Here is a 9,131-nt window from a genome sequence, read left to right as displayed (position 1 = left end):
CCAACAACCGGAGGAGACAGTCAAACAAAATACCCATAAACACCAAGGGTGGTGGTGGAAGGGAAGGTCCCATGAGGAGGTGGGGTCCCGGGGTGGCTAAAGGTTTGTGTATGTCTAAGGATCGTATCCAACCTTCTCCTTTGGAGTACAATGCAGCGGGTGCTGTACTTCAGCAGGGCCAAACTGCAGAGGGATGGGTGTCAAGTGCAGTGGGTAGTGGGAGTCCACAGTGCTGGACTGTGAGAGGGGAGGAGTGGAATGCTGCGGGTATGGACTGGAGCCAGGAGGTTGATAAGAGTGTGTTGGTGGTGGCTACAGCATGGGAAAGAGTTTTGCGACAGCAGCTGCATGGGAGGGTGGGTACGGAACTGCTTGGTTTGAAGAACTAGTATCACCTAAAGCGTGTCTGCTTGGCGCTCCATAACTTTTAAGAGCCTCTTTGTGGCTTCATTCTGGCATACCGCGTTCTCTTTTCAGTCCCTTTTCTCACTATCCCATCACTCCTTCAATTTCTGTTTCTCGGCGGCGAAGTGCATCATAAAATCATGCAGAAAGTCCTCCTTAGTTATTCTTGGCTGCTTTCTAATTCTGCGCAGCCATTCAGCTGCTGATAACAGAGTGAGGCAGGGCTCCCAATGTCATCTCTGTGAAATTTAAATGCAATATTTACAGAAGCAATATTGTTTGCAACACACACAACACTGATTCAGTGATTTAAAACACAGGCTGTCCTCTCACCTGTCACTAACTGGCTGACCCCAGGCAAGCACACATGAGCTGCAAGACCTCCAAAATGTGAGTAGCTGCAAGGCAGGGCAGGATAAATCACTCTTCCCAGATCCTGCTGTACACTGGGCACATGGCTCTTGGGGAGAGCCAGCACTGTAGGGTGGGCCTGATAATCATTCCTGTCCCCAGACTTTCCACAGGATGTGACCTTTATGGAAGATATCTCACTGCTGAGGGTAGGCAGTGAATCAAGGGTCTTCTCCAAGACTGCGGCTTCCGCCCTGGCCCTTATATGGCTCGCTTGTGTGAAGCAATGGTTCCCCTTCCCTCCCCCCGTGACAGCATGGTGGCGCAGGAAAGTTACCAAGAAACAAAGCAGCTCTGCCGAAGAACCTGCAGCAGCGGATTGCTCAGTATCTCCAGGAGAGTTTTCTGGAGATCTCTGAGGGAGATTCCTGTGAAGTGAGGGAGTCAATCAACAGCCTGTTCTGCCACTCCGACTAGGCATGCGGTGTGAGACAAGCCTGCTTTCTGCAATCCTCCTCCCCCAACAACTTGCTTCAGTGATTCCCAAAATCAAATCCACTTACCAGGGGCCTCCTCTCCTGTTTGCAATTCGCCAACATCTGACAGCTGTGACTGGCTAGCCTCCTCCAGAGTAGAAAAGAGCTCCTGGCTGCATGCATCTCTGACCTCAGAATCATCCTCTCCCTTTGGGTCCCCCTCCACATCCTCATCCAAGATTTTCTCCTCCTGCCTCGGTCCACTTTCGACTGACACGTGAGTCACCGAAGTATCCACAGTAGTCTTCGCAGTGGAGGTGGGGTTACTGCCAAACATCACATCCAGCTCTTTGTAGAATCGGCAGTTCGTGGATGTAGCACCGGAGTGGCAGTTTGCCTCCCATACCTTGTGGTAGGCATTCCGCAGCTCCTTCACTTTGACCCTGCACTGCAATGTGTCCTGGTCATGGCCCCTTTCTGTCATGCATCGTGAAATCTGTCCGTGGGTATCATAATTCCTATAGCTGCAGCGCAGTTGGGACTGGACATCCTCCTCTCCCCAAATGCTGATGAGGTCCAGCAGCTTGGCATTGCTCCAAGCGGGGGATCGCCTGGTGCATGGAGCAGGGATGGCCACCTGGAAAGATGCGCTGAGACCACTGCACACATCACTGAGCAAACAGGAAGGCGACTTTCAAAATTCCAAAGGAATTTACAGGGTGGGGATGATGATGATGATTGGTCACCTGAGGGTAGGGCAGTAGAGTTCAAACCGATGACCAGAGAGGCGAAAACAGGCATTGTGGGCCTCCCACAGGCCAATTGCAGCACTGTAATCAACGACGGTGTCTATACTGGCACTGTAGCCCCTGCACAGAAAGCTGTACATCTCTTGTTGGGGTGGTTTTTTTACAGCACTACAACTGCACAGTTTCTGCACACTGCATGGCAGTGTGTCCACTTTGGGAGTTACAGCGCAGAAAGTTGCTTTACATGCAGAAACTTCCCAGTGTAGACAAGGCCTAAATGTTAAGGCTGAAAGTTACTTACCCTCCATCAAAACAGCTGTGAAAGGGGAATTAGAAGAAATATGGCCTAAATTCCACATTCCCTTTTGAAAACTCTTAAAGGAACACTGTCAATAGGAGTTCTTTAATTTCCAAAAAGAAACGTTCAGGGAGCGCCCTTTAAATAGTATGTTCTGACCTTTTCAAAACACGGAAATCTCCTTTCCTGCTTCATGCTGATGATTATAAGGGTCTTTTAGGCAGGAGCAACACCAAATGTTCAGAAGCACACCTGCTTCTCCCTCCCCTTCATCTCTGCATACACCTACCTGCTATTTTTTCAGTTTCAGCTCTTCTGCTGTTGAACACCCTTTCACAGGGCCTGGCCAGAAGAGGCACATGAGCAATGCAAGACAAAATAGAGAAACTGCATTGACAGCACTTTATGTACAGTCAAAGCAAGAAAACAAACTTGGGGTGGAGGAGAAAATTTGTTTTTTGTGTTTTATAAAAATCTCAGATATTACAAGTAATACTACTTTGCAATTTTGAAATGGAAACTTTGTTTTTTAAAATAAAAGACATCAGCTTGAAGACAATCTCCAGTACAATATCAGAAGAAAATGAGAAGAAATAAGAGATATTTCTTTTAACAGACTGAGGCCCTCAGTGGGGTTGCAGGAACACACATGAATCTGCCCACGTGGTGCTCACTGCAGGATTGGAGCCTAAACTTTGTAAATGGAGGAGAAAGGGTGGTGGAGGAGAATTGGGGAGGGGAATGGCCTGAGTTTTAGAGTGTGTGTGTGTAGGCTAACCATGAGCTAGAAATGATACTGACATGTCTGGCATATTAAAAAATATCTGGAATGAGCCGTGCTCTGATAGCTGTATTCAATTCTATATGTAGGAGCCAGAGGATGAGAGGCAGGAGAAGGAGTAGCAGCCAGGGACTTGAGGGGGTATTCAGGAGTGGGGGAACTAGCATAGGAACTGGGAGTAAGGGAGAGGGAGCCAGGGATCTATAACCATAAGTGCACAGTCCCTTCTAGAGCTTGGAACTGAACCCAGGAGTCTTGAATCTCTGCATTCCTTTGTCAGCAAACAGCTCTGAAACTCACTGGCAAAGTGCGTCGCACCCCCTCTAGTGCCTAACCATATACTCAACCTACTGCTGCTACCAGTTACTCTGTTAAAACTATGCTGTGCTCTAAAGGTCTGACCCCTGCTGGTGACCAAAGTTGGGGGTCAATATGGTCCCACATAATAGGATTTCTGATATTTCAATTTTGTTTTAAAAATTAGGGAACTACAGTTAAAAAAAATCTATAAAAAGATAAATAAGGTTGCAAAGTAAAACACTCAAGCTAGGAAAGGACTGACTTAAGGTTGCCTCTGCAACTTTAATTCAACCACCTTGTGGATATGTATTATAGTAGTCTTTAATTACATGAGAAGTATGTGATCAGTAATTAACATTTTTTATCCTACTGTATATGCATAAGGTGGCAAAATGTAAGGTTACACAGGCAACCTTAGTTCTGTTCTTTCCTAACTTGAGTGTTTGACGTTGCAACCTTTTCATTTAGCATAGTTTTTTTTTAATGTTTATATATAAAATACAGTTTTCCCTAGGGATGTCAGCCATTAAAACAATGCTTTTGTTCCCAAGTTTGGGAAAAGACATTTTTTACGTGGTGACTTTCTCATTAATAATGACGAGGATTTTCATGTTGGACTAACACTTCTAGCAAAAACGAACCATTTTCACTCAGTACCTGAGGCACTTCCACACAGCTATTGGAGTGACTGCCAACTGAAACATAGTATTTTGATGCTATTTTTTGAGGCATCATTTATTACTGCCATCGAAGCTGTGCAATAACTTGGTACAGTAGATGGCACTTTTGTATCACAGAAGAATCATTCTGAACCTTAAAAGGACATAGGCAAATATGAGAATTGACAGAATTATTATAAATTTTGTTACCAATAATCTCTGATTACTCTTTTTTTTTAAATGAGAGGGGAACAAATACTTTCATTTGTTTATTAGGTATATTTGCTAGCTCTTTGTGTATAACTTTAGTTTACCTTGCTATCATGCACTGCTTTGGGGGAGCTCACATGCACATTCAAGGCCCAAGACCAGGGGTCGGCAACCTATGGCACGCCGCTCGCCAGGGTAAGCACCCTGACGGGCTGGGCCAGTTTGTTTACCTGCCGCGTTCGCAGGTTCGACCGATCACGGCTCCCACTGGCCATGGTTCGCCACTCCAGGCCAATGGGGACTTTGGGAAGCAGAGCGGGCCGAGGGATGTGCTGGCCACGGCTTCCCGCCGCCCCCATTGGCCTTGAAACAGAGTTTTTATCAGTAAAAGAGGCAGAGCTCCTGCTGTTTCTGAATTTTGGACCAAGGAGCTCAGGCAGGGTAAGAGTTGAGCTGGCTGTGAACAAGTGTCCGCTTCTTCAACCCCCTGCCTGCCTACCAGGGGAGGGGGAGGGCAGACAGTGGCAAGCCAAGAGACATTGCTGCTGTCTCAAGCCTATTGAGATGCTTCACTAATCAATGGCCTGCAAGCAGGGTGGTGGTGAAGTTCTGAGAGGCACAGTATTGTAGTTATGGGTAAACGCAGGTAAACAGTTTGTTAGTCTACCCACTTATTTTTTTTACCATTACACCACTGGTGAGGCCTGCAACAGCCACTCTCCTCTGCTACTTCTCTTCCTTTCTCTGTAGTCAGCTGAAATTTAGGAGGCGAGAGGACAGATCCCCATTGCTGAGCAGTGGAATACAATTTCCCAGTTCTCGAGAAGGAACACTCTTCCCTCTACTCCTTAAGACCCCTACCTCTGCTTCCTAATCATATTCATAGCTTCCAAGTTTTATGCAGATCCATGTAACATTTTATGTAAATTAGCTCATGAAATAATTTGCACATGACTGTAAACTTCAGCTTAAGGCCAATAAACCTTGCAGCGAGCACAAACTGGGATAAGACATGGAATTGCACAAAACTTGGCAGGTGGGTGGAGGGCTGGAGGCTAAAGTGTGTCGGGGGGTGTAGGGGGAGAAGGTGAAGAGAGAATTGTTAAGGGACAATGCCTAGACTACTAGCTTTGATTTTTGCCTCCCCTTTAGCTACCTTACAAAAGTGCTTTGGACCAGGACAGGAAAAGGCCTGTGATCCCAGGCAATCAAAAGAACTCTGGTGGGTTTAAAAGGGAACATTTGAACAAGGGTAGCTGTTTAGGGGAAACAGACTGAGATACGTGACACTCCATTAAGGGTGCCTGAAGAAGTTAGTCCTGCCTAGGATACAATCAGGGAACGGGAACGGAAGCCTTTAGGTAAGATCAATAGTCTTCTTAAAATCCTTTTTTAAATTGTAACTGCTTTGTTCCTACTATTAAAATAAATAATATTCTGGTTTTAAGAAGGCTGTCTCATTGTATACAACCAATTACAGCCTCCCTAAGGGAAGAACTGTGCAGGTACCCAAACACTGTCAGCCCTGCAGGGCAAGCCTGGTTTATAGACCAGGCTTTGAGCTACAGTACACCGTGGGGCTGCACTCAGAGGCCTGAAGTGCAGCTAGTCCCCTAACTATGACACCAAGATTTTCAAAAGTGACCAATGAGCTTTAGTATCCAACTTGGGACACCTTTTAAAGGAGCCAGATTTTCAGAAGAGAGGTGATCAGCCCTTTCTTACAATTTGGATCCCTTAAGGTCTCAAGTTGGATACCTAGAATCACTAGGAAAATCAAAAGTTTCTTAAAATCTTGGCCTTTGATATCTTCTGCTCTCCCCCACAACCACCTACTCCCAAAGCCCACCAAAGTCAACAAATCAAAAGAAACCTGAAGTTTATAGACCAAACCATTGTAGGGATATGAGCCAAAATTTAAATTTCCTGACTAGAATGAGATGTAGTATGTGAAATTTTAGGAGGATTAACTTTGTTGGGGGTAGCTGTGTGTGGGGAGAGAGAAGGGGTTGAAAATCAGGCTTGTAATTGGAAACTAGCCCAAACTATGAAGTGATTACTGCCACTCCATAATAAGCTCACCTTATCTGTCTCTACCAAAATATCAAATAACAAATAATGTGTTATTTTAGAAAGAGCTTCTAACTAAAATTCTCAGTGCAAATATGAAAGTTTGCCAAATCTGTTTACAGAAGCCCCAAAAATTTCATAAATGTTTACCATGAAAATTAGATTCATAAAATGACCAATAGGAAACTACGATGCAACCCCAGGTCCTCCCAAATCTTGCCCTTTTCCTGGTCCCTAGCCTTCCCATATCCTGGCAGCAAAATTTTAAGCCCCATCTCACCCTTTGTCTATGCTTTATCAAATGCTCAAGGTGCAACCCCTCCTCCTTTTAGCATTGATTCATTTCTTCTGTTGGGGAATCTCCTCAGTAACAGTCACCAGTTCCAATTACTTAAACAGAGCAATAATATTTGTCATAGAAAATACAGAAAAGTAAATCGTATAGAATAAAAGCGTACTAAGCTAGCTTATATTACATTACCTTTTCTGTAAGTAAGTGTTTTCTCCTTTCCTTGAGATCAGTAAGCAGTCTCCTTCGTGATTGCTCTATTCGGGGTTTATCCATTTCTTCCTGTCTGGCTTTAAGGAATGCAACATCTGGGAGAAGGAGTTTTTGTGATCTGATTCAGGCCATAGCCCATTAAATGATGGGTAAACAAATTTTGGATTCTGCCCATTTTCAGCCATTTCTATACATATTTTTATGGCAAGAGTCAATAGCTAGGACTGTTACCTGTAGGTTTAATGTTTTTTTTTAATTGGAAAAGTACTGTTCAGTCTTGAAGAAATGCTGCTGCTGTTAGTTTTGCAATGTTTCTTTTGGGGAGGAGCTGCAGGAAAGCAAGCAGCAGGAAAGGCTGATCTATCTTTGTGTCTCTAACTAGTCAGTTTTTGGGTTAGAGTTTCTCCCTGGGTATTGGTGAAAGAAGGGGTTGCTTGTGTGCTGCTTGACTGCCTTTGTTCAAGGAGTGGTGTAAATCTGTCTTTGAGGATTTATATGCCCTCCTCTATTACTGTAATTTCTGATCACCTCAATCTTTGAGATATTGATTTTATACAATGTAAATTAAAATAAGTAACCCTATTTAAAATACTTAGATTCTGCATCACTGATTTCTTCTATAAAGGGGAAACAAACCTGCAAGCCCCTGAAATCAGCTACTGCGCAGCAGATTCCCTAAGTATGTGGAGTTCATTCACCATCATACTACTTCAGGTAAAAGTAATTTTGGCAGAATTCATTTTTTTAAATTTTAAGCATTTTTTAAAAATTGAATACAATTTTCACAGTTGTGGGAAATTATGGGGGAAGACAATTATTTAATGACAATGAACAGTGAGATTTTAAAAGTTAAAGTTTTCTAACTGTTAAAATACAAACTCAATACCACCTGTTAAACTATACAAAGTGAATAGCCTTCAATTAAACTCTTGTCCTCAAGCAGCATTTTGCTTACGATGCCTGTCCTACGCTTTGAGTGGTGCAGATGAATGACTTTTTTCAACCCTGCCCGTGAAATTTAAATTCACTGACATTTGCCCACATTTACCATACAATTCTCCTTGGGCAACAATTCTCCTTTCCCCGCCCAACAGCTCCCTCGCCACAACACGGATGGAGCATGGCTGATCGAGGGGATTTGACTCTAACGCTCCCTGAATCTTAAGGCGCTAGGAAGGAAGGTGGGTCCCCCCTGAGTGCAGCTCCCCAAGCTGGCTCGGCGGGGTGATTCCCGGCCTACTTGCTTGGCCCGCTCCTCCTCCGGGCGGCGGGTCAGCAGCGCAAGCACCGTTGGGCGTTCAGTCCCGCTGGGCTCGTGCTGCTGAAGCAGAGGAGCCCGCGCTGCAGCGAGGGCGGGGGCAGGCCAGGGGCTAGAGCCGTAGCGCGCGCGCGCGCCTCTCTGGGGCCGTGAGGACTGCGCAGAGAGGGGGACACGGACGCTCATGGTAACCAAGCAACTGGGAGGGGGCTCACTGTCTCTTTAAGGGCGAGTCGAGTGCCTATCACATGGATGCGGCTCTAAGCTCGGCGCCGCGCTTACAGGGTTGGATGGGGCCCGCAGCCAGCCAGGGTCGAATTCGGGACTCGGCTAGTCGGGTCTGGAGCGCGGGGGGTTTGACTGGGCCGCGGCGTGGCTGCTGGTGTTTCAGGGCAGGGGATCGCAGCGCCTCGAGCGGGCGCGCCGGGCCCCTGTCCCATGGCGTCTGTGCTGGTAAGGGGGCGGGCCTGGGGAGACGCTGCCCGCCGAGCCCCGTTCCTGGGGCAGAGGGAAGGGAGGGACCTGGTAGCTCTGCTGTGCGCGCTGGGGGAGCCCCGGACAGCCGCCCGCCCGGCCCCGAACTGATGAGCGCGTCTCCAGCTGGGCACCAAGCGGCGGAGTAGGCTGGGGCCCGCGCCTTCTGGCCCCGCCCCATGCGCTGCCCCTTCTCCACCGGGACCCGCTAGTGCCCGTTCTTTTCCTCTACTCCTGCTGTTACCGCTAAGGGCAGCGCTCAGCTGCACGGTGATGGGCGTCTGGGGAGTGGTGGACGCTCCTCAGTGAGCGAACTGGCCAACTGGAAAGGGGCCTGGAGCCCAAAGAGAACGGGGAAAAGTTTGTCACAGCTCGCTCTGCCGATGGAAAACCCCTGCCCTTGAAACAGGGAGGGCGGGGGCCGTCCAACAGCTGTTCCAGGGTTTTCGTTTGCGGTAACCAAATCAAAACACATTCAAAACGCCCTCTCACTCTGATTTGTCAGAGGAGAGTTACAGTCCCTTAAAGGGGAGCAGGAGGGAGGCCTTGTATATGATTTGCTGTATCAGTCCTGTTTGTTGCAGGGCGTTTTACTGCC

At 46.9% G+C, this 9,131-nt stretch overlaps 1 protein-coding gene across 7 annotated transcripts in view; it reads left to right on the top strand.

The window, feature by feature from the left end:
- The first annotated feature begins 7,623 nt into the window (after nt 1-7,623).
- Nucleotides 7,624-9,131, top strand: part of POC1B (POC1 centriolar protein B) — a 99,892-nt gene continuing 98,384 nt past the window's right edge. Inside the window, exon 1 of one of the 7 annotated variants that reach the window (XM_054027773.1) lies at nt 7,624-8,512. In XM_054027773.1, coding sequence (XP_053883748.1) covers nt 8,308-8,512 — 205 coding nt within the window. In that variant the 5' untranslated portion in view covers nt 7,624-8,307. Of the gene's footprint in view, nt 8,513-8,541; nt 8,989-9,131 lie in introns of those variants that run through there. The other 6 variants (XM_054027798.1, XM_054027747.1, XM_054027765.1 and 3 more) reach the window with 6 other exon arrangements.

Source organism: Malaclemys terrapin, chromosome 1 (assembly GCF_027887155.1).
Source record: "Malaclemys terrapin pileata isolate rMalTer1 chromosome 1, rMalTer1.hap1, whole genome shotgun sequence".
Taxonomy (NCBI): domain Eukaryota; kingdom Metazoa; phylum Chordata; order Testudines; family Emydidae; genus Malaclemys; species Malaclemys terrapin.
Note: the sequence above shows the minus strand (reverse complement) of the source record. Positions and strands in the feature narration are given on the sequence as shown.